The sequence below is a fragment of the Thamnophis sirtalis genome, unplaced genomic scaffold, assembly GCF_051295495.1.
Source record: "Thamnophis sirtalis isolate CommonGarterSnake01/CBP01778 unplaced genomic scaffold, rThaSir2_p1.2 scaffold_9, whole genome shotgun sequence".
NCBI lineage: Eukaryota > Metazoa > Chordata > Lepidosauria > Squamata > Natricidae > Thamnophis > Thamnophis sirtalis.
The window spans coordinates 52,344,400-52,369,706 of record NW_028261389.1 but is presented as its reverse complement, the minus strand read 5'-3'; the positions used below and the strand labels follow the sequence as shown (position 1 = coordinate 52,369,706).

General features: G+C 40.9%; 1 protein-coding gene across 1 annotated transcript in view; it reads left to right on the top strand.

Moving 5' to 3' along the window:
- ANO6 (anoctamin 6) overlaps positions 1–25,307 on the top strand; it is a 132,300-nt gene that overhangs the window by 58,237 nt on the left and 48,756 nt on the right. The window contains exons 9-12 of the mRNA XM_087723042.1: positions 15,688–15,803; positions 18,260–18,394; positions 21,087–21,192; positions 22,834–22,894. Coding sequence (XP_087579168.1) covers positions 15,688–15,803; positions 18,260–18,394; positions 21,087–21,192; positions 22,834–22,894 — 418 coding nt within the window. The remainder of the gene's footprint in view (positions 1–15,687; positions 15,804–18,259; positions 18,395–21,086; positions 21,193–22,833; positions 22,895–25,307) is intronic.

Here is a 25,307-nt window from a genome sequence, read left to right as displayed (position 1 = left end):
ATTGAATTATACATGATATTATCCGCTTTCGCACCTAATTAACAAGACTCAGCTTTGCTTTGCAACTGTTCATTTATAATTAGTAAAAGTACACTTGATTTCAATTCAAATGGAGTCGAGTGGTTTCTTTCCTGATTGCTAAATGAAGTCGATGCTGACAATATGTCTCTGTCATGCATCTTTTAAAAAGCTGTGTTTAGGGGGATGGAAGTGACGTCCCGGAGTCTAGCAGTTGCAGGAATGGAGCTCTCCGTATCGTGCGCTGGCTTCTGCTTCTTGTGGGCTTTTTTAAAAAGCCAAAAAACCCCTGGAGGGGAGGGTGAAGCTAAGGAAGAGTGTCCTGTGAAGTTACAGTGGAGATCATAACACTCCTGCAGGACATTTTTCTTCTCCATAGTGAGGGGAGGAGTATCCAGGATGGGTTGACCTTGTGCTCTCTTGATTGGACTGAGTCAGATAAGCTCTTTTAGCCATGCCTTGGTCACCAGGCTCCACCCAGTTACCAACTCAGTCCATCAATGGATGGCTGTGTTCATCCTGAGATCCTGAAGAAACTTAAAGGAAAAACTTTAAATTGCTGCAAAAGTGATCGAAATTGCCCCACCCTGCCTGATCAATTACTAGAGGCTGAGGAAACCCCCAGTGGGGATAGAAAGCCCGCACAGCAACCTCTAAGGCGACACACAGCCCAGGTCACAGAGCAAGACCCAGGGCGCTAAATGAGGACTCTCACCAAAGACAGGCAAGCGAGCTCCGCAGAGGCCCCTGTAGTATGGGCAATGCCCAAGGAGGCTCTAAGTGTGCCCGACCACTCCCCCGCTCCCCTCAGGGGTTGAGCAACGAACCGTGGCTTTTTAAAACGCCCCGGAGTGCCTGCGCTGGCAGCGACCAGAGAACAAGGTGAGAGCCGGAGAGGCTCAGAAAGAGCTGCAGGAGGCAGAGGGAGGTGAGAGAGAGAGCCCCCAGCGGCAGCGGAAGCCACGTGGCAGTCTACAGAGGACAAGCCATTTCCATGTGTTCCAGCAAAGAGGAGCTTTTTGAATTTGGAGCTGGGGGCCATTTTTGAAACCACATGGTCCAAGATGGCGGCCCCCAGCAGCTCACAGGAGACCGGCAGGAGCCAAGCTCTCAGCCCTGCATCAGCAACCACCAGAGGCACTGAGGAGCCCTTAAAAGGGTTAGAGACCATCGCATAGGCATTAGCCAAGGGTGGGGGAGGCAAGCAAAGGCCAAAAGGAGGCATATCTCCATCAAGGGAGCTAAAGAGGCAGGCTGTGGATCAATCCCCCCGCCTGCAAGCCTACCTCCAAGTATGAAAGGCAGAGGCATCTGCCACAAGGCCAGCAGCAGGAAGACACCCCCCCCACCTGGTACCTGAGCCTGGAACCTGAGGAAAGATTACCAGGTTTCTCTTCACCTGGCAGGGCTGCAGAAGGGGACCCCTCCCTCCAGGTGAGGATTCCCTTCGGCTTTGTCATACTGTGTTCCAGCAACCTTGCTATCACGATTTATACAAGCCTAAGGTGACCAGACATAACGCTTTTGGCGGGACACCCCCGCTTTTTGATGCATTTTCCCACGTCCCGCCCGCTTTTTTAAAAGGCACGCTTTTTTTGGCGCTGGCAGCTCCCGCCCATCAGCTGCTGGGCTGGCTCATCGTTCTGTTCTATGCTACCTACAAATTTAAGCCAGCCCAGCCTGCCGCTCACTGATTTGATTGGCTGGACTCCAGCCAATCAGTGAGCTGGCCAACCAGCTCACTGATTGGCTGGACTCCTTAGCTGAGGACGCAGAGGAGTCTCCATTTTATTTTGTCTTTCTTGTTGGGGTTGCAGCTGCGCTTACTGGTGGTGAGTAAAATTAATCATGTTTTGTAAAAAAATTTTACTCGGGAGTAAATTTTACTTACTCCCGAGTAAAAATTTTACTCGGGAGTAAAATTTACTCCCGAGTAAAAATTTTACTCGGGAGTAAAAAGCGGCTGCCGGTCGCGCAGAGAACTTCCACGTGGTTCCATCCAGACTTGCCGCCCGTGCTGGCTGGGAACTCCGCAAAGCCAAAGGGGGAGAAGGCAGGGGACTGTCTCCTCCTCCCAGCCCAGCAAACAGTCCTTTTTTCAGCTGTGCAGACAACTTCCACGTGGCTCTCGCAGCCCGGCAGAAGCATTTTTTCGGGGGAGGGTTCTGCCTTAAGCAAGAATTGCATTAAAGACCAGAGCAACAGGTATTTCCTTATTTGCCTGGAGAGACAAATAATTCCTAGGGATACTTGCCATGTTCTTTCATCACCATGACGATCTTATTTTTTTGAGCTAAATGTATTTTTCCAGTTTGAATTGGGCATAATCTTTTTTTATTGATCCACTGTCAGGAAGAGGGATTATAATTTAAAACAGATGATTTCAGTGGCATCTTTTTTATTAATTTAAATTTCTTTCCGTTCTCCATACCCATCTTCTTGTATCAAATAATAGCTGTGGATTCATTGGTATTAAGACTAGTGTATATGTTTGAAGCAGTGCAGGAAATCTTGAAAACTTATGAATTTCTCTCCCCTCTGTGGCATTAGGCCTTAGTATCTGATTTGCTATATAACTTAGCAGTAGTTATTAGCACTCTTGGTGAATGATTCCCTTTTCTCAAATTATCTTGAACAATAGTTTGCAGTGTTTTCATATCTTGCACCCAGCTTTTTAAATTTATTATTCAATAATTTGTATTCTATCAGGGGCTTTCAGCAGTTTACAGCAACAAAAATGCCAAATAAAATTATATTATTATAAAATCATTGTAACAATTCCACAAAAACAATAAAAAGAAAATCCAGTGATAAAACCATATTAAATCCCAATGGCTCTAGAAGACAGAATAATTTGTACAGCCTTCCTGAATGGACAGCAGGTTAGGGCTCCCTGCTCTTGGGGGAGGTTTCCAAAGGATGGGCACCAGCTGAAACCTTCCTCCTGAGAAAGCCCTACCTTTGTCATGAATGGGATTACAGGGCCTCCCCAGAAGATATTTAAAGCTCTGGTAAGATAGCTTTGAGGGGGGTGGTCTTTAAATATTTGGACTTTAAGCTGATTTTGGAACATCTGTAAATTTGAAAGCACAAAAAATGCTATTGGCTTGTTTCCAGATGAGTCATTTACTGTAAGGAGTATAGGCTCAATGTATTTTAAAATAATATTTTATTTATTGTGCATATGATTTTTTTAAATAGTGGTATTCTGTGTTGATTCTTTTTTTAAATTGTCTTAGACTATTTAAAAAAAGATTCTATCCAAAATAAATTGAAACAAGCCATTTTTAAAATTTCTATGCACAATACTTTGAAATGGACTCAGGAGTCATGATTGACACTGAGTGAATTTGCACTTTTAATAATCAGGAAGATACAATGGCATTGAAAAAAGTGACTGATGACCATTTTTCACACTTAGCGACCATTTTCACACTTAGCGACCGTTGTGGCATCCTCATGGTTACGCGATCAAAATGTTGATGTTTGGCAACGGATTCGTATTTCTGATGATAGTTTGAAATGGTGACAGTATAAATTATTGCTGGTGTAATACTTAACAATGGTTTTTAAGGATTTCTTTTATTTATAGAATACCTTTTTTATTATTTTGGGGGGATTTTTACTTTTAAATTGTTTATAAAATGTATTTACTACAAGAAATGTTCCTTTTTGCAAATGTGATCTTTGCAAATCTTTGTGATGCAATATGTTCAGACCAGGTTTATGTGTCTCAAAGTGGCTGCTATTCTATGGGCAGGCCAGGTTGGTGCAAGGCAGCTTTGCCAGATTTGGTGTGTTTCACCCTCATTGAATTTTATATCGTATAAATAATGGAAGGAGGAAGGAAGAGAAAAAAGGAGGAAGGGAGTGAGTGAGGAAAGAAGAGGATGGAAGGAGGGAGGAAGGAAGGAAGAGAGGGAAAGAGCAGAAGACAGATAAGGTGAAGGTAGATAAGCAAGAGGAATGAAGGAAGAAGTGAGGAGTCTCGAGGAGGGGGAAAACATTTAGTGACCAAAGTTACAATGGCATTGAAAAAAGTGACTGATGACCATTTTTCACACTTAGCGACCGTTGAGACCATTTTTTACACTTAGCGACCGTTGAGACCATTTTTCACACTTAGCGACCGTTGCAGCATCCTCATGGTCACGTGATCAAAATTTTGTTTGGCAACAGATTCATATTTATGCTGGTTTCAGTGTCCTGGGGTGACCTTTTGACAAAAAAAATTTTTTTTAATCAAGCCCCCCCCCCCCCCCGGTCAAGGGTGTCCCTCTTTTCCAATCTGAAAATCTGGTCACCTTATTCAATCCTTTTCTGAGTGCCTGACTAGCCGGAGAAGCCCAGACAGGGCAACTAGGCTCAGATAATTGCTGAGGCTTCCCCTTTAAAGAAAGTCTTCCCTTTAAGGAAAAACTTCCCCTTTAAGGAAGAAAAAGGAAAGCAGCGGAAGGGGGGGGCGAGAAGGCTCTCAGCAACCTGCTGTTAACAGCAGGAGGGCACAGGTGAGAGCGGCAGCTCTTAGTAGCACAAGCCATTTTTTTCAAAGTCCTGAGGGCAGAGCTATTGTATTTGCCCTGCAGAGCCATTTGAAATGAAGGGGGAGGAGAAGGACCACATGGCCCAAGGTGGCAACTCGGAGGACACAGGCAGGAATCAAGTCCTCGTTTCTAAAGCCGGCAGCCTCACTGGAGGGGCAGAAGAACCTTCAATCAGGTTAGAGATTACCCCTGAAAATCCATCCAAGGGTGGGGGCAACTAGGCAAAGAGCAAAATACAATGCAATACAATAGAAATACAAGAGCAGATTTGGAAAGGACCTTGGAGGTCTTCTAGTACAAACCCCTGCCTAGGCAGGAAACCCTATACCATTTCAGACAAATATCTATCCAACATCTTCTTAAAGACTTCCAGTGTCGGAGCATTCACAACTTCTGGTAGCAAGCTGTTCCACTGATTAATTGTTCCGTCAGGAAATTTCTCCTCAGTTCTAATTTGCTTCTCTCCTTGATTAGTTTCCCATTGTTTCTTGTTCTACCCTCAGATGCCCTGGAGAAAAGTTTGACTCCCTCTTCCTTGTGGCAACCCCTGAGATATTGGAACACTGCTATCATGTCTCCCCTAGTGCTTCTTTTCATTAAACTAGACATACCCAGTTCCTGCAAACGTTCTTCATATGTTTTAGTCTCCAGGCCCCTAATCATCTTTGTTGTTCTTTTCTGCACTCTTTCTAGAGTCTCCACATTTTTTCTACTTCGTGGTGACGAAAACTGAATGCAGTATTCCAAGTGTGGCCTTAACAAGGCATTATAAAGTGGTATTAACACTTCACGTGATCTTTTTTTTTTTTTTTTTTTATTAAATGTTTTTTAAGTTTTAGTTTAAAACTGGTACAACATCTTTCTTAATATATCAATCAATTGCAGATAATACAGAAAAAAAAAACAAAGACAACAATCAGAAAAACAAAACAAAACACAGGTATCTATTATGAAAAAATAAGAAGTATATCAACTGGTTACAACATGTTTTGGTGCTTCTCTTCGATTAACTCCTATTAATTCAAGTATCTTAACTCAAATATTTGCCATATCAAGATCATTATACCTCCGGTTTTAATTATTATAATTATTTAAACATCCTTCATCCTTAGTTATGCTAAGGGATTAGTCCATGACACATGCTGGCAGTTCATTTACTTATTTGTAAAATCCTCTATTATCATCAAATCCTCATGTTCTATTTTAACTAAACATCCATAATATTCAGTTATATCATATATCCTAACATTTTCCCAATGTTGATTAACATTTAATTATATGGATTTTATTTAATTTTTTAATAGTGCTAATTATTATAGTTAATACTCTTTATGTATACCCTAAAAATGTTTTCTCATATCCAATTGTTAGTTATCATATCGACTCCACATTATATACATTACTATTAATATCAATTATTATTCAACTATATCTGTTACACAAAAAAGCAATTAGATTTAGCTAATTTTCAGTTATATTCATCAATCTATCAACCAATTCCAAATTATATATATTGCTATCTATATCAATCATTGTTCAGCTATATCTATTACAAATTGAAGTAATCCGATCTAAATATTTTAGCTAAACATCCATAATATTCAATTATATCATATATCATAACATTTTCCCAATATTAATTAACTTTTGATTGTATGGATTCTATTTAGTTTTTTTAATAGTGCTAATTATTATAGTTAATACTCTTTATGTATAATCTAAAAGTATTTTCTCATATCCAATTGTTAATTATCATGTCAATTCCACATTATATACATTGCTATCAATATCAATTATTATTCAACAATATTTGTTACACAGAAAAGCAATTAGATTTAACTAGTTTTCAATTGTATTCAACAATCTATCAGCCAATTCCAGATTATATATATTGCTATCCATATCAGTCATTATTCAGCTATATCTATTACATATTAAGGTAATCCGATCTAGCTAATTTTAAATTTTTTTGTCAGCCTGTGTCCCTCCAGCCACAAGGTTTCCTCCGTCCAGTAGCCATTCGTTGAATAGATTTACCAAATGTTTCCATAAGCAAGTCCAAACAAAAATATTTCGGCACCTTTGGGTTCTGAATGTCAGTGATGAAGTAATAAAGTTGTTCTTGGTTTATAAATCTTCCCAATTTAACTTTAATTCTCAAGGGTGGATTCTTCATTCCTTCTGCACACTGTCTCTTTAAATGAGACGTCTTTATGGCTTCCTCCTTCTTCTCTTCCTCTGAGATAGACCAGACACCATTTCTCACATTTTCCGTTTGTGTTTCAGGGACATTTAAGCATTCAACATTCTCAGTTTTAGCTTCATATTTTAGAATAAATTGATCCAATTTTCGTTCCAATCTTTGATAAGAATGAAAAAGTTCTCTACACGCAGAGAAAAGAGTCTGAAATGAAGTCTTGGGGGTATCTTGGGACGCCATGATGTGTCGTAGTTAAAATAAAGAATTCTCTTTTTTTCCCCAGAGGCTTCGAGGCACTCTTTTTTTTTTTATATAGTCTCTTACCGGCTGTCAATCTTATCTGATTGTAAACAGAGCTGGATAGTAAAGTAATAAAAATGTCGAATCGTGACGAGCTAGTTAGTAGGAATTAAGTTTTACGATCCACTTAAGGAGATTCAGAGGGGGGAGGATATCGCGGAGTTTCTTGAAGCATTTAAGAGGTAAAGTAACCACCAGTCATAAAACCATTAGAAAAGCTAATTCGCCGCTGGTCTTCTTATTGTTTGGTTTCCAATTAGCTTAATTTTTAACAGGAACAATCTCTCTTGGATAATAAAATCAGCTTACCAGATGATATCACTTCTTCCATTCTTAGGGGCGACCTGCAGTTTCGGTTAGCACTACGGCTAATCCAAAAGGAATTGGCACGGGGAGTTAATACCCTCCCCCAGAGATTTGCGATTACCTCTGGGGTCCTGGGTCCCTCCCCACCTCCACTGTCGTCTCCGGGACAGCTGGGGTTCAAAGAACCCGTCCAAAAAGTCCTTTGGTATAGAGGAATTTCAGGAGTAGCCTAAAACTCCATCTTCTCACTGCTCAACACTTCACGTGATCTTGATTCTATCCCTCTGTTTATGCAGCCTAGAACTGTGTTGGCTTTTTTGGCAGCTGCTGCACACTGCTGGCTCATATTTAAATGGTTGTCCACTAGGACTCCAAGATCCCTTTCACAGTTACTACTGTTGAGCAAGGTACCACCTATACTGTACCTGTGCATTTTGTTTTTCTTGCCTAAATGTAGAACCTTCCTTTTACACCATTTTATTAGATAGTGCCTAATGTTCAAGTGTGTCAAGATCCTTCTGTATCTTTAGCCTGTCTTCTGGAGTGTTGGCTATTCTTGCCAGCTTGGGGTCATCTGCAAATTTGATGAGTTCCCCCACCGATCAGCATTTAACAAACAGAGAGCTAATAGTCATTCTGGCTCCATCTTATGGCCGCTTGAGGTAACAGTATCCAATCACATTTACAGCAGTACTTAAAGAAACAGTACTACTATCATGGCTTATATATTGCTAACCCAACTGTTAGCTTACATACCTAACACCCTTATCCAAATCATTGATGAAGATGTTGAAGAGTACTGGACCCAAAACAGAGCCTTGGGGTACTCCACTGCATACTTCCCTCCATATAGATGCAGTTCCATTGAGGACTATACGTTGAATGCGGTTGGTCAGCCAGTTACAAATCCATCTGGTGAGATGCTGTCTAACCCACATTCTTCTACTTTATCTAGTAGTGGGTTATGGTATACATCAAAGGACTTACTGAAGTCCAAGTAAACTATATTGACGGCATTCCTCTGGTCCACTAATTTTGTCACATTATCAAAGAATGCAATAAGATTAGTCTGGCATGATCTGTTTTTGACAAACCCATGTTGGCTTTTGGCTATTACTTTGTTGGCTTCTAGTGTTCACTAATTCATTGCTTGATTATCCTTTCCAGAATCTTCCTGGTATTAAGGTCAGGCTGATAGGTCTATAATTTTCTGGATCTGTTTTTCTCCCTTTTCTGAAGATGGGAATCACATCAGCAATCCTCTGGTAGTTCCCTAATGCTCCAGGATCTCTGAAAGATATAGTTCAGTTGTTCGGAGATCTCATCTGCCAGTTCTTCAGAACCCAGTCCTGGTGATTGGAACTCATCTAGAGTAGACAGGTGCTCACTTACCATTTTCTTCCCTATTTCAACTTGTGTTCCTAATCTGATTTTTGTGGTGCTGTGTTTGACAGATTGGACTGTTTTATCCCTTTGTGTAAAGACAGATGCCAATCATGAGTTAAATAGTTCTGCTTTCTCCCTGTTGCTTGTCACCTTCTTGCCACTTTCTCCCAGCAATGGACCAATTGTTCAATAATGTGGAAGCATGTGTGGAAGACAAAAGTTGTGATTGCATCAAGCATCATTCTTCAATTGAAAATTAATCAGGAAACTTCTGAATATACTTCAGAAAAAACAATATTTTTCGTCTTCCAGAATAATATACTAATACAACTATTTTTAAACAAAGCCATTTAGAATGTATGTGGTTTGAAAATTGAACTCTTGAACTATATGTCACAGCTCCTTCATTTAATAACCAAGAAAGAAACCACTCAACTCCATTTTGCAGAATTAAGTGTATTTTTACTGATTATAAATGATGAGAAGCTAAGCAAAGCTGGATCTGAGCAAAAGAGTGTGAAAGCAATAGATATCAATACATGATTCATTCCCCTCCCCTTGGCACCCCAGGCCATAGTCCAATCATATATCACCACAGCTGTCAGGTGGGAGACATCTTCAAAAATCATCATCAGGTTGGAATGCTGGACAGTTGGCCTTGGCGGGAAACTCCCCTCCTTCCACATGTGCAAACAAATGGTGTGAACAACCCCCATTTAACAGTCCTCCTGTACAGATTACTTCCCTCACCCAATTACCATGCCCTCCCTCCCTGTTTCATGGCAGCCGAAAACAAGTAGCAAAGCAGAGGCTGACATCCAGCCCTCCTCCAGAAAAAGGACGATCAGTCCTGCAGAAACGAAAGAACACAGACAAACAGACAAACAACATAACATAGAAGAAAAGGGGGAAGGGAGAGATAAGAAAGATCATTTGAAGTCAAGGCTTGTCTGGATAGGTAGAGTAGAATTTACGTATAAGAGGAGGAGCCCGCACATGGGACTTATCGACCCATTCAGCATGAGACGGAGGGAAATGCTTCCAAGCCACAAGATATTGAACACGGTTTCTAATCTTCCTGGAATCTAAAATTTTCTTAGTCTCAAAATGCTGTTCACCCTCAATGAGGAGCAGGGTGGGAGGAGCTGCCAAAGGACCCCGCAACGGAGAAGTGTGTTCTAACTTCAAGAGATTGACATGAAATACAGGGTAAACACGGTTGAGATATTTAGGTAGTTCAAGATGAACGGACACAGGGTTGATGACCTTGACAACCAGGAACAGACTCACATACTTTGGGCCTAATTTCTTAGACTTTTGAGAAGTTTGGAGAAATTTGGTGAATAAAAATGCACGATCACCAGCTTTATATTCCTATGCCTTCGCCCTCTTTTTATCCGCCTGCTTCTTATGTGCTTGATGCGCTGCATCCAGCGCTTGGTAAGCCAAGGGCCACATTCCTCAGAGCTGGTCACTCCATTCGGAAAGGGACAGCACCTGCGGTTTTTCCCGAGGTATTTCGGGGATAGGCACAAAATCATGTCCGTACATCAGTTTGAAAGGTGTAAATCCCGTGCTGCTGTGTACTGAGTTACTATACGCCACCTCACTATGAGGCAATAATTCCACCCAATTATCCTGCTGGTAGTTGATGAAACATTGGAGATACTGCTCCAGTACAGAATTAGTCCTCTCACAAGCCCCATTAGTTTGTGGGTGTGGGCGGAGCTTAAGCGTGGGTGGAGCCAATCAACTTTAGAAATTCTTTCCAAAACAAGGAGGTAAATTGGACCCCCCTATCCGAGATGATGCGGTCAGGCATCCCATGTAGACGATAGATATGGGTGATGAACAACTTAGCTAAGGATTTAGTGAAAGGGATCTTGGAACAAGGAACAAAATGAACCTGCTTGGAGAACAAGTCGGTAACCACCCAAATCACCGTATTTCCTTGACTTTCAGGTAACTCAACAATGAAATCTCCTTCCATGGGGCCTCAGGATGGGCCACCGCCTAGAGCAATCCCTGAGGCTTCCCTGGTGGACGTTTTGCTGCAGCACAAGTGGGGCAACTAGCCACATAAGACTCAATGTCTTTTTTCAATGAGGGCCACCAAAATTGCCTCTTGACAAGATGCAGGGTGTTCACAAAACCAAAATGTCCGGCCATGCGAGAGTCATGAGCACGTTGAAGGACCATGACTCTAATAGTTGCGGGAACATATAATTTAGCACCAATCCAGGCCAGGCCATCCTTCACGGTGCATTCATCCGTATGTTGGCGGAACTACTCATCAATCTCAAGAGCTTCCCTGAGCCTTGTAATGAGGTCTTGTGTGACTTCCAAATTGGCTTCTGGTGACAACAGGAACAGAGAGACTTCTCGTAGGCATGACAGGTTGGACAACACTCAGCTTTGAACTGTTATATTGAGGAAGTGGACAAAGCATCAGCCATAAAATTCTTCCCTCCTGGGATATATTTCAAAGTGAAATTGAATCTATTGAAATGTTGTGCCCATCTCATTTGTTTAGGGGATAGTTTCCGGGGGGTCTTTAATGCCTCTAAGTTTTTGTGATCAGTACATACCTCAAAAGGGTGTTTTGCCCCCTCCAAAAAGTGATGCCAGGTCATCAAGGCCCACCGGACAGCAAAAGCTTCCATTTCCCAAATAGCCCATCATCTCTCAGTCTCTGTTAGCTTTCGAACGGTGTAAGTGCAGGGTTGCAACTTCCTGCGTGCATTCGCCTGAAGTAGCACTGCCCCTACTGCAACATCACTAGCATCTGCCTAGACCACAAAAGGTGAATCCATGTCTGGGTGTTTCAGGACTGGTTCAGCTGCAAACAGGTGTTTTAATTTTTCAAACGCAGCCTGGCATTCCATAGTCCAGTTCAAGGGCTTACCCAGTTTGAGTCCCCCCCCCCTCTTTGATTTCAGGAGGTTTGTAATTGGCAAAGCAATCTTGGCAAGAGAAGGAATAAATTGACGATAGAAATTAGCAAAACCTAAGAAGCTTTGCAATTGCCTAAGCGTGCGGGGGGGCGCCCATTCGGTGACTGCTTTGACCTTTGCTGGGTCCATTTCTATCCCCTTGTGGGAGATGCGATACCCCAGATAGTCCACCTTCTCCTGATGAAATTCACATTTGGATAATTTAGCGAACAGTTCTGCTGCATGAAGCTTTTTGAGCACTGTGCAGACAAGTTTCACGTGTTCTTCACGTGTTTCTGTGTAAATAAGGATATTGTCCAGATAGACCATCACGCCTTTGTAAAGGTGATCATGTAAAACCTCATTAATTAATTGCATGAAAACAGCTGGCACCCCCTGTAGTCCAAATGGATAACTCGAAATTGGAAACAACCAAGAGGACAGTTAAACGCAGTTTTCCACTCATCCCCTTCCTTAATTCTGACCCAGTAGTATGCCTCTCATAGATCTAATTTTGTGAAAATCTTCCCTTTACCCAGTTGGGCTAGCATGTCCTTCATCAGTGGCAAAGGGTATAGACATTTTGGACACAAACCCCGTTCAGGTTTTTAAAGTTCACACAGAGCCTGAAGGAACCATCTTTCTTTTCTCTGAACAGGACCAGAGCAGCCACTTGGGGTCTAGCTGGTTCAATTAACCCCCTTTCCAAATTTTTGACAATGAATTTTCTCAATTCGTCCATTTCCCTACGGGTCATTGAGTAAATTTGGGGCTTAGGGAGTTTTACTCCAGGTAGAATGTCAATGCTGCAATCGGTGGGTCTGTGTGAGGGCAACTTATCTGAAGATCTTTCACTGAAAACATCTTTCAGGTCCCAGTATTCTTTTGGGATTTTTCCTCCCCTTCAATTTTTTCCTGCCCTCTGGCTGCTAGGTTGGGGTCTGACTTATTCGGGATTGGGACCCCTTCTTCCCTCTCAGGGGGCGTAGCAGACCGGATGCACAACCAACCTTTCCTCCAATTTATATGTGGGTTCCATTTACGCAGCCAGGGCAAACCCAATATAAGGGGTCGGTCCATCCCTGGAGCTACAATAAAACTTATTGTTTCTTGGTGGGTTCCCATCCACATCTCAATATGTTCAATAACAAAATGAGCAGGGCTCCCTCCCGCAATAGAGCCATCCAATTGGCAAAATACAATTGGGATTTTCAAAGTTTTTAGCTTCAATCCCAATTTCTCTACTATTTCCGGGCTCATAATGCAGCGTATACAGCCGGAATCTAAAAGAGCTAGAATTTTCTCCCATGTGCCAGAAGAGAGCACTCTAAGCTCAACTGGGATAGTCATGGGCCCCGAATGGGAACTTACCCAGCGTTCTGCATCATCAGAGTCACTTTCTTCCGAAGAGCTGGGGGTTTCGTCTCCTCCTTCCACAGGGTTGAAATGCTGAGAAGGATCCTCCCCTTTTAAGGCCGGTTCTTTCTTCCTGCTGGGAGGCTTCTCCAGCCTCTTCTCTTTCTGAGGGGGTGGGGCATTTTGGCTCATCTTGACCCGGCAATTCACTGCACGATGCCCCTCCTTCCCACAGCAGAAGCACACAGAAGGCTTGGGTTTGCTTGCAAATCCACCCTTCCCCCCTTTTGGAACTCTTGGGGGGGTTGGCAGGGGGGATTCTTCACCCTCACCTTCCCCTTTGTAATTCAGCCTGGCTAGGTCAATTTCTACATCAGCGGCTGCTTCATACCAGGGTTGTAATCTACGGGAGGGGGCGGGGTCTTCTGTTCACACAATGTTGGTAAATCTCTTTGTTTAACCCATCAGCGAAATGGTCTAGCAATGCTTCTTCAGACCACCCCCTCACATAAGCTGACAGCTCCTGAAATTCTTGTACATACTCAGCTACTGGCTGTTTCCCCTGCCTAAGAGTTGTAAATTTAATCCTGGCTCTTCTCTCTGTGAGGGGATCATCAAAATGTTTCCTCAAAGCGGCCATAAACCCATTAAAGTCTCTCAAAAGTGCGGAGTCGGCATTGTGCAACTCCACCATCCAATCTGCTGCTTTTTTCTCCAAAGCCATCAATATAATTCTTACTTTAGCTTCATGGCCTACATCTGCATATAATTCTACACTTGAATAAGAAATAGGCCAAGCTCTTTTGGTTCTCCCCCGTATTTTACACTTAAAGGAGGAACCTTAGCCATCCGGCGCCTGCGAGCCCCCCCCCTGGAATGTCTATAGCCATGGGGATTGGGGTCGGCGCTGGGTCATCTTGTACAACTCCCCCTTCACCCCCCAGCCTCTCTCAAGTCAGGCAAGGTATACCTTCTCTCTGCCTCAATTCCTCTCTCCATTCCACTCTCCCGAGTCCGGTGTCTCTCCCACGCCCCTTCGAGAAGTTTCATGGCTTGGGACATCATAAGGTTTTCCTCCTCAGGATCTCATCAGTCAGCTGTTGGTTTTCTGGGTCTCCTCACAGTAATCCTAGTCAACAGTTCTTCAGGGTCCTCTTTCTATCCCACTCCCCAAGTCCACCTGGGTCAAACAGATTGTTCCTCTACCTGCAGGTCAGCCAACAGCTCCGTCACTGAAGGGCCTGCGGCCGCTCCCATAACTTCCTCTTGATCACTCCCCTGGTGGGACATTCTTCAGCGTTGGGGGTCCCCCCGCCGCAGAAAGTGTCAGCTCCGGGATGGGTGCGAGGTGTGATCCAGCTTAATGTCACGGCTCCTTCATTTAATAACCAAGAAAGAAACCACTCGACTCCATTTTGCAGAATTAAGTGTACTTTTACTGATTATAAATGATGAGAAGCTAAGCAAAGCTGGATCTGAGCAAAAGCGCGCGAAAACAATAGATATCAATACATGATTCATTCCCCTCCCCTTAGTACCCCAGTCCATAGTCCAATCGTATTTCACCCAACTGTCAGGTGGGAGGCATCTTCAAAAATGATCATCAGGTTGGAATGCTGGCCTTGGCGGGAAACTCCCCTCTTTCCACATGTGCAAACAAATGGTGTGAACAACCCCCATGTAACAGTCCTCCTGTACAGATTACTTCCCTCACCCAATTACCATGCCCTCCCTCCCCGTTTCATGGCAGCCGAAAACAAGCAGCAAAGCAGAGGCTGACACTATATTTTAAATTTATTTTTCAGTTTTATGCATTGATCATTTAATTACGTAATTTGTCCCAATAAAGAAAAATATTTGTAGCTCAGGATTGAATGTGGGTCCTTGGTGCTCTCTGAGCTTGGTTGTTTTATTGCAGATGTTTCATTACCCAAACTAGGCAGCATCATTAGTGCTAGTCTTGTAGCGCTATAATTTGTCCCTTCATGTGGCAAATAACAACTGCCTATAGATTCACAGAAGCATGTCTTCAATGGTATAATTGTTGGCAATCCTGATAATAGTTTTTAGAATGATAATAAAGCACAACAGGCAAATAATATTTGATCCTTATTAATACTGGACAAAATAGAATGTACCAAAATTTGTTCCCAGGAGAAAATACATGGAAAAGAAGTTTCAATGAGATGAACAATGACAGAAATGTTTCCAATGCAGATGCTGCCATTCCATTCAGGAGTAATTCTTAGCTTGGAAAAGATTGCACATTATACAAAAAAATAAAACATGTCTTTATTCAAAGAGACACAAACAACTGTCAGAGAAAATTTCTCTGCTCCAAAAGGTGCCACTTCTGATCCTTAAACTGATTTGCATGAATAAATCTTAGCTCAATCTGTTACTGGAACAAAATAAAGCAATTATGACCACCATTGCCTCTTGAGCAGCATTTCAAAAATAATATAGGAGATTCTAGTTTCCTCCGTAATAATAAAATATATACTGATCTGGCATATAGGAGAGAGTAATTTCAGAAACCTCCAGAGTAATTATTCATGCTTGGTTGCAGGGCTAAATGTGATTAAAATAAACACAATTTTGTGTCCTTGAATCATCAATTAATGAGAACATATTTTGTTTATAGTCAAGATTCAATTACCAATCACAGGATCCTAAGTGCCCAAATGAACGGCATCTGCTTTACAGAGAATGGGCCTATCCTCAAAATATTTTCAAACTGCAACCCTTAGATCTTGTCAGGTAAGTATTAAGGAGTGTTGTACCATTCCTTATGAGTATTTTATTTTTCTATGAATAATAATCATTTAACAGAAAACAGCATGTATAATGTTGCATTAGGCAAATGTGAGAAAAAGCAAAGAGGTGTTTCTTTACAAAATTTAATCAGTATGTAGGCTATCGAACTGCCAATGACTCTGGCCAGCTAAGCTCTACTTGGTTCCAAAGCCTGGGAGAATAATATGTATTATTATTATTACACTATGAGTAGAACTAGTCTTAAAATAATATGTTTAAAGTTCAGTGGTAATGACTACAAATGGCCCAGCAATCCCATTGCTAAGAGTTGGTTGTTAAGTAAGATTTCATATTACTGTGAAGCACTTATGACCACACTTCTTCTGAGGTTGTTAAGTGAGGTTGTGATTAAGAGAGACATCATTTCATCACGATTTGTGATTGTATTGCCAAATTCTCCATTGACTCAGTCTGTGAAACATGAAAATGGCATGACTGTAGGATGCTGCAAAAGTTCTAAATACAAGAAGCAGTCCTAAAGTTATATTTTTAGCACTCATAACATCAAATTGTCACTAAACAAGATAGTTGTTAAGCAAGGACTGCCTATGACTATAAAACATAAGCTTCAGAAAAAAAACATATGAATCATATTATATCTTCCTAAATACAGAATGTTGGATTCTTGAAAAGTTCTTGGAAAAATAAAGTTCATAGTGGTGGATACAGTACCTGAGTGGAACTGCTATTATGAGACTCATATAGAACTTCCAGACTGAAATTCACAGTGTGTGATGTGAAAAGATCATCCTAGTGATAAAAGAAATATGACCATTATTATTTCAAGTAATTGCTGTGTATCACAGTTTATTAAATAGAGAATTACTTTTCCAAGGGACTGAATGGAAATAGCAATAGCAATAGCAGTAGACTTATATACCGCTTCATAGGCCTTTCAGGCCTCTCTAAGCGATTTACAGAGAGTCAGCATATTGCCCCCAACAATCTGGGTCCTCATTTTACCCACCTCGGAAGGATGGAAGGCTGAGTCAACCCTGAGCCGGTGAGATTTGAACCGCTAACCTGCTGATCTAGCAGTAGCCTGCAGTGCTGCATTTAACCACTGCGCCACCTTGGCTCTTGGAAAGAAATGGAAGCCACGCAGATTTCCAGCTAAGTTAAAGTAGAGCCTATAGCCTTGGTGGCACAGTGGTTAGAAGGCAGTATTGTAGGCTAACTCTGCCCACAGCCAGGAATTCGATCCTGACTGGCTCAAGGGGACTCAGCCTTCCATCTTCCCGAGGTCAGTAAAATGAGTACCAGACTGTTAGGGGTAATATGCTGACAAAAAACTGCTCAAAGACTGCTGTAAAACACCAAAGTGGTATATAAGTCTAAGTGCTATTGCTATAGCCAAGCACTTTCACTTGAAAAGACCCCAAATATTCATAAAACAGCCCAGAAGCAGACAAAAAAGGAAAGCATTGATTCCGATGTTGCTCATGAATTCAACTTTGAGCAAGGCATGTAGTAAAGACTGATTTGTCTTTCTTTCCTCTTAGATTCCATATCAGGATTTTTTTTCTTTCTCCCATGGCATAGACCATAGAGTTCCCCAACCTTTTTGGTTTTGCGTACCAGTGGCAGGGAGGGGAAAGGGGATGGTTCCACACAAACAATGAGCAAGCATGTGCACATAGCTCCATTTATGCAAATGGAGATGTGTATGCACACTCGTGCACTCACCTGCCACTCCCATGGCCCCGTTTCAAATGCCTCAAGACCCAGAGGTGGGCCTCATCCCAAGGGTTGGGGAACCTGACATGGAGGAAGAAAGGCACGTTTATCTCCCACTTTGAATAAGACAATAGTTACACCACCAGAATCAATTTTGAAACAGCTTAACTGAATTCAGAAGAGTTGCAAGATAGAAAACAGTTGATCATCTAGGATACTGTTCCTTTTGAGCAAGTTTCTATTACTTTGTGTAATGAGAATGCATACATGCATACAATCCATTATGCTATTCCCATTGGGGGGGAGGGTACATTTGATGCATAGCATAGAAAAAGAAGCAGTAAGCAAAAGAAGTTAAGGCACAAAGTAAGTGAAAGGAAAGGAAATATAAACTTTAGTTTTCAACAACATCATTCATTAAACCTCTCTATAACTTTCTGGAAATCATCATTTCCTTCAATGTGTCCATGCAGAGATTGATCCATTCTCTTTTAATATTTTTTTAAATATCCTATTTAGTTATTGTATCTTTGAATAATTAAGGTTTTGCTATTTACAAAAAATAACTTTAATTACTTTTTAGTGATCCTGGAATCATTCTTAAACACAAAAATCAGGATAGCACAGTGCATTATAATGTTTTCTTCTTGAATATATGAGAAACTGTTTTTATTAATAAAGGAAATACACATCTATATATTCAAGGAATGTTGTGTCCATAGGAAATATTATGGTGAGAAAATTGGAATCTATTTTGCCTGGCTGGGATTCTACACCCGGATGTTACTTCTGGCAGCAATAGTTGGTGTTGGGTGTTTTTTATATGGATATTTCACAAAGGATAACTGCACTTGGAGGTAACCTTATAATTCATGCTTTTCGTGCATAAAGATCTTCTCTCCTAATTATGATGTCAGGGTTCCAAGTAACACCCCCAACAGAAGTAAGACTCTGAGGCAGGCATTTCCTCAAAGTTGCATTTTATTAGAGATGTCACATTGGCACATCTGGGAAAACCCGAATCTGAAAATCTCCCAGGTTTTCCTCACCCAAAGGAAAGTCAAAGTACCTTCCCCTGCACCCACATGTCCTTCACATGGTCCAATCAGGTCACCATCCTAACTGGAGTTGTTTCCCAATCATACCTCTCCAGGTGAAGGCTGAACGTCCTTGATTCCCAGGGAAAGAATATTGTTATGGCTATACATCTCACCTATCGCCATCCAACCCCCCTCCCATTTCCTACACCATGCCCATCCACCAAGTGGGGCAGCCCTGAAGATCCAAAGAAAAAGATGGCCTCCAGGGCTGATACCTGACCATTCTCATGTAATAATTTATTTTTGTTAGTTCATATAGGTTGCAAATTCTGTACATACTTCTCAGAGAATAATAAATACATACTGAATTCTATGGGCAAAACAGTAAGGATGCAGCAGAAGCATGTTCTCTTTTCTTCTTTGGTGGATCTTGGAATTGATTTCCAAAGGAGTGTCAAACTTGATTTCATTGAGGGCCGTATTATGGGTTTGACCTCAGGAGGTTGGGGGTGGCCAGGGTGGGTATGGCCAGCTCAACGTCACTCATCAAGGTTCTGTTTTTGGCTGTGATGGCCTCCCGCAGCCCTCTGCCAACAAAAGCGGAAGCAGGGGAGACCACACATGCCCCTCCCAGGCTCCATTTTTGGCCACAATGGTTTCCTCTGCCAACAAAAACAGAGCTCAAGGGGCCATGTCCAGTCCCCATGAGATCTGTTTTCAGCTGCAGTGGCCTTCTGCAGCCCTCTGCCAGTGAAAACGGAACTTAGGGGGCATCCTTTTTTGCTGGCAGAGGGCTGAGGAGGCCATCGTGGCCAAAAATACAGCCTGGGAGGGCCACTTGCAGCTCACCTGAGCTCAGTTTTCACTGGCAGAGGCACTGTTATCCAGTCATTCGTTGTTTTTATGGCAGTCCCGCGGGCCAGATCTAACCACCCCATGGACCAGATCTGAATTGCGGGCATTGAGTTTAAAGTATCTCCAGGTTATTTTAAGTTAGGGCTTAAGCAGGAAAATGGGGATTTTGGGAGTAGAGAGTTATTGCCCTTCTTTTGCCACTGGAATTCCCCATTTGTAGAGATAATCTCAGCAGAGACGGGGAAGAGACTTGTAGAATTTTGGCCAACACATCAGGGACATCACTATAGATTTTCAACAAAACTACGCCCTCCTTCATATCCACAGATAGGTTTGTTAATCCTATTCTAATCACTATCAGGCATGCCTTCTTCAATATCCAAGAAAGAAAAATCTCAACTCCATTTTAATAGAGATAAAGTACTTTTACTAGATATGAAGTGAAAGCAGCAAAAAGGAAAGCAAGATCTGAGCCAGAAAGGCGGGAACATGTACATATCAAACGTTTACCCAGCACCTTCCGCCCCAATTCCCCAACCCAGTGTCCAATCTGCAACTCCCTATCATTTGTCATGTGAGGTGCATCTTCAAACAGCCTCATCAAGTAGGTATGCGAGACGGTTGGCCTTGACCAAGTCCGAACATCAGCCACCAGCATGCGCAGAAGACGGTGAGAACAAGACTCCTCCAGTACAATATAATTCCCTTCCCCAATACCATTCCCCCACCCTCCCTGTTTTTTTGGCAGCCGATAGTAAGCAAGCATAGCAGAGGCTGACATCCACATTTAGCTAGATGATCTGGACAACCAGATTTTTATTGGTTGTGCCTTAGCCACGCATAAGAGTGCATCACTCAATATTTATGCTAGTTTAATGTCAATTTATTATTTCAGTTTTATGTATTCTTTGAAAAATTTAAAGGTATATGGTATCTTTACTATTAACTCTATTCAGTGAAAAACTACTAAAATATGCTGAGAATGCGGACTCTTCACTTAATGATAATATACATTCTGGGGGAAATACCATCTATGACAAAGGTACTAAACTTTTGTATTCCTCAAAAGCTTTTGTGTCATTATGTCAATATTATTTTGAGATATTAAGCATTTTATCTTAATATCTCAAATATATCATTAATATCATTGCCAGATAAATATACAGAAATATCAACTCCTAATTAAAATTATAAAGCATTCTGCTGTGAATGAACAAACCATGTGATTAAAAATAAATAAAAATAAATAATATCAGGAAGATAACAAAACAGAATAAAATAATATCAGGAACATCAAAATAAATATAATTATTTTTGACAAGAGGTCCTATGACAGCTGTGTAAGAGCTATAGAAATTATATTGTTTCCAGTGTACATTTCAAGGCCAACCATCATTGAACTGAACTGGAAGGGACTTCTTGAAGAGATTATTCACAAAAATAGAATTATGTGTGGGGAAAGACCTCATCATCACTTATCACATATTTTGCTTGTGTTTTGCATATCAAAAAGGGGCCAGTGTAGCTACACTGGTAGAAGTACATTACTTATCAAGTAGAAGATGATCAGGATAGTAGTGATCAATGAAAACTATGAATTTAGCTCATTCATTGTGTTTCATAATATGTAAGATGGATTTATTCATTCTTTCAGTCAAGAAGTATGTGATCCAAACATAGGAGGTAAGATTATTATGTGTCCACAATGTGATCAAGAATGCACATACTGGAATCTCAACATCACATGTGGCTCTTCCAAGGTATTTTTCCTTCAGCATTAAAAAATATTACTGTGACATAAAATTCTGTTTTGAAATAAACTGATAATATGTGGAGAAGGAAGAATATATGATCAGTAATAAACATAAGAAGTGTAACTGATTAGTACAACCCTCAGCACATAGTTTTAAACAAAACTAATCCAGGTAAAAATCATAACCACCTGAGAGATTATGTAGGCCTGTAAATGTACAAGTGTACTGTACACAGTGTATAGCTGAACAGATTGGGCTTCATGAAATTGTCTTAATAAAGTAAACACTCCTCTTGTATATCCTTATTCTATGTGCAAAGATCAAAAACAATACCATAGTATGGTGAACATGACTAGGGATTAAGGGAAATGTCAAGTTAATTTCATTCAATTTCCCAATCCTAAATTTGCTGTAGGCATTGAACATAAGTTTGCAATTTTAAAAAGTATAGGAAATAGTATAAGATTCTAATATTTGACATGTATTTTTCTTGACTAGATATGTTTTAGTGCATCTTCATAACATATATGAGCTGCAGTGGTGCAGTGCAGTACTGCAGGCTACTTCTGCTGACTGCCGGCTGCCTGCAATTTGGCAGCTCAAATCTCACCAGGCTCAAGGTTGACTCAGCCTTCCATCCTTCCGAGGTGGGTAAAATGAGGACCCAAATTGTTGGGGGCAATATGCTGACCCTGCTTAGAGATTTCTGTAAAGAATATATAAGTCTAAGTACTAATGCTATATATTTTCGGAAATCATATTTCTTTAGCACAAATTTCCTTTTGGTGCCATTTGCTCAAATATATAAATCTGATTGAAATTATAAAGAGATTATTTGGGTTTCATTTTACCTCCAAGAAACTGAGATTGGGATCTTCCCATTTTATCCTCACATCAATCCTGAAAAGTTATTTGATGTGAGAAAGTGATTGGTGTCAATCAATTAATGGTTCCAGGGTTGAGTGGATACTGCTATCTAAGGAAGGTTGGATTTTCCAATTTCGAAACTGTACATTTCTACTCACAATACAGTTGACCTATATTGTAGGTCTGTTCTCAAGGAACATATATTCTCAAAGAATATATTTTCTTCTTTTAAAGGGTCATATTACAATATTATGATTTTATCATATGAAAAAATTACACCAGAAATTAGCATGATTAAAATAGTGAGATCCACAAAAAACCTGTTTCCATATGATAAGCTTATTATATTGGTGTTCTACTAGAAGACCATCTGTTTGCATGATAAGAATGCAACAGTTAGAAAAGCTAATCTGCAGCATTATTTTTATGGATTCATAATATCTTTTGATAGAATTGTATATACAGCAACAAACAGCACATCCTTTTAGGCTACCTGGCTTACATATTTTCCTCAAGCAAGCAGATGGACATGGCTGTCAGCTATCAGCTGGGGCCCCAGGAGAACATTCAATCATTTCCATAATGAAGAAGGAATGTTGTCGGTCACTGTGCATATAGTGCAGGGAAGCAAGGATTGAATGCAGATGCTTAGGTGCATAATATAATAAAAGAATATATGCACATGACAACCAAATGATAAAATCTACAATGACAACTGAAGAGCTAGAGTTAAAGAATACTGTATTATATGTTAAGCCACTTTCCCTTCATGTTTTTCAGAAACTCTGTATATTTGACAGCTTTGGAACATTAGTGTTTGCAGTGTTTATGGGGATTTGGGGTAAGCTAACTTCTTTGTTTTGCATACTGAGGTGATTAATTCAATAAAATGGGACAAGGTGTCATTTATGCTTATGAGACACCTCAATTGTTATTGCAGAATTCTAATAATATTTGAATTTGTACAAAAATAGACAAAGCCTAAGGTTTTGGCATGCAAAAGGAAAACTGGGGGCATATGCCATCAGTTTCTCCTGCGCAGCTCTGTACACATAAATTAATCAACCTAAAAGCTTTCAGTAGATATAGTGTATACCTTTTTGTGATGAAAATTATCAGTACTTTTGATCAGTGATGTCATCAAAGTAAACAAACCCACGTGCTGATTATGTCATCAGATCATGCCCCTAAGCGGAAGTGACGTGTGCAGCCCCCACCCTCCTAATATGACGTGCATAGCCCTCCTCCCTGGATGTGATGTGCATAATTGAACCCACATGGTGCAGGACTCACAAGGTCATAACCCTAAACACATATGTTGTATTGGCTTAAGCCCATCGTGATAAGCATGAGTAGCCCTAACAGATAAGGGGTGGTGCAAGATCCTAGCCCTATTTTTTCAGATAAGACGTGTTGAACCTAACCATCAAGAAAGATGCCAAGCCTCTGGGTACATGATTAGCTAAACCCAAGACTAATTCTATGGACATTCAAGGGGGAGGGGTGGGGGTTGTGAAATCAAAAAAAAATTTTTTTTATATCTAATCATTCTAGCCTAACGATGGCCAAAAGCTGGGGAGGGGGGAGCACCTAGGGCCTGCATTTAACCCCACTTTTTTTTTTCTAAAAGGTATTTATTTCTAGGCGGTTTTAAAAACATTTCCTCAAAGGCAAGGGAAAAAAACACAGCCCCTTTTAAACCCCGTAGCTGGTTTTTACCTTTGTAAAATCTAAAGACACCTATTTTGCCAATTGCACCCTCAAATCCTCATGTAACCATTTGAAGCCCACCTACAGGAAAAGACAAGGAATATTAACAGGAATATTGACATTCTCAGTGTGCTCTATATGTAACAACCTTTGAATCGCTGGAGCTGAATACCTTTTCTGTGTCTTGCGATAATTGTCCAAAGGCTCTAAAGCAATGGTATTGCTTTTCAAATACATGAACAGGTACTGTGCCATGCAGGCAGAAGCCAATGTGATATATTGGAAGGGGTCAATGTCTGCCCCCGACTCCACTATGGCACTTACGTTCATTTTCATCACCTGATCCTTAAATCGAATACAGGCATCTCTTAATATATCTACACCCTGTCTGCCAGCCAGAGCCTTCTTTGGTTTAAACACAGTACCTCTATTAACAGTGTGCCATTTCAGGAATTCTTTTCTCTCCCCGGGCATCATGGTTTCTGGGCTGTAATACTTGGTTTCAGGGAGTGGTCCCACGTTTGCAGAGCTAGGGGCTTGTAACTGGGGCATAGAATGACATATATCTTCTTCTGGTTGAGATACAATCATAGAATCACAACTAACACTGTCTCCTGGGGATGCAGGAAGTTCATCACCATGCATTTTTGCTTTTTTGCAGGCTGGCTTTGGTTAAACAAACAAACAAACAAACAAACAAACAAAATGTTATCACCAACATCCCTAATAAACACACACAAACAAACAAACAAACACACACACACACACACACAAACCTTTAGTTTCTAAAAAATAATACTAATAGTTTTGTAGTTGGATAAAATGCTAGATATTATACCTCCTAACATCATTTGTGTTGTGTGGCTTGTGGAAGGCTGAGGGGTCATGTCATGCTGGGGCCCGTGGTGCTCTGTGGGAATAGTGAGATCCATAAATGGCTGGTCGGTCTCCCATTCTGAAGGAAAAGAAAAACCCCAATGGCTAAAATTGTTGCAGAAATGTTTATAAGAATCTAAATGTATGAAAGTATGAAAGACAAATACCTTCATATGCCCTCAAACATTCTGAGTCTGTCAATTCATTCTAGTGAAAAAAAACAGTTAAACAAGCAAGCAAGCAAACAAGAATGTTATAAACACATTTTACATCTAAGAGGGGTCAGTGTTTCAAAAAAAATAGCCATAAAACTACAACTGTAGCTTCGCTGAAACGTTCTGAGTCTGTCAATTCATCCTAGTGAAAGAAAATAATCAATCAAACAAACAAACAAACAAGCAAGCAGACAAGAACGCTATAAAAACCATTTTGCATCTAAGTGTTTCAAAATTAGGCATAAAATTACTTACAATAGTAGCTTCCATTCTGAATAGGGGTCTTCTTAGCAGATCAAATGGCTCCGGAGGTAGGGATATGCCAGAAACCAGCAAACATGACTGGACAAGTATGGGCCCGACTTTTATACATGCTGGTGACATCACAAATTAATCACATCAGAAAAGGGGAGTTCTTCACACCTTTTGCAAAACTGTTCACCTTGCCTACCC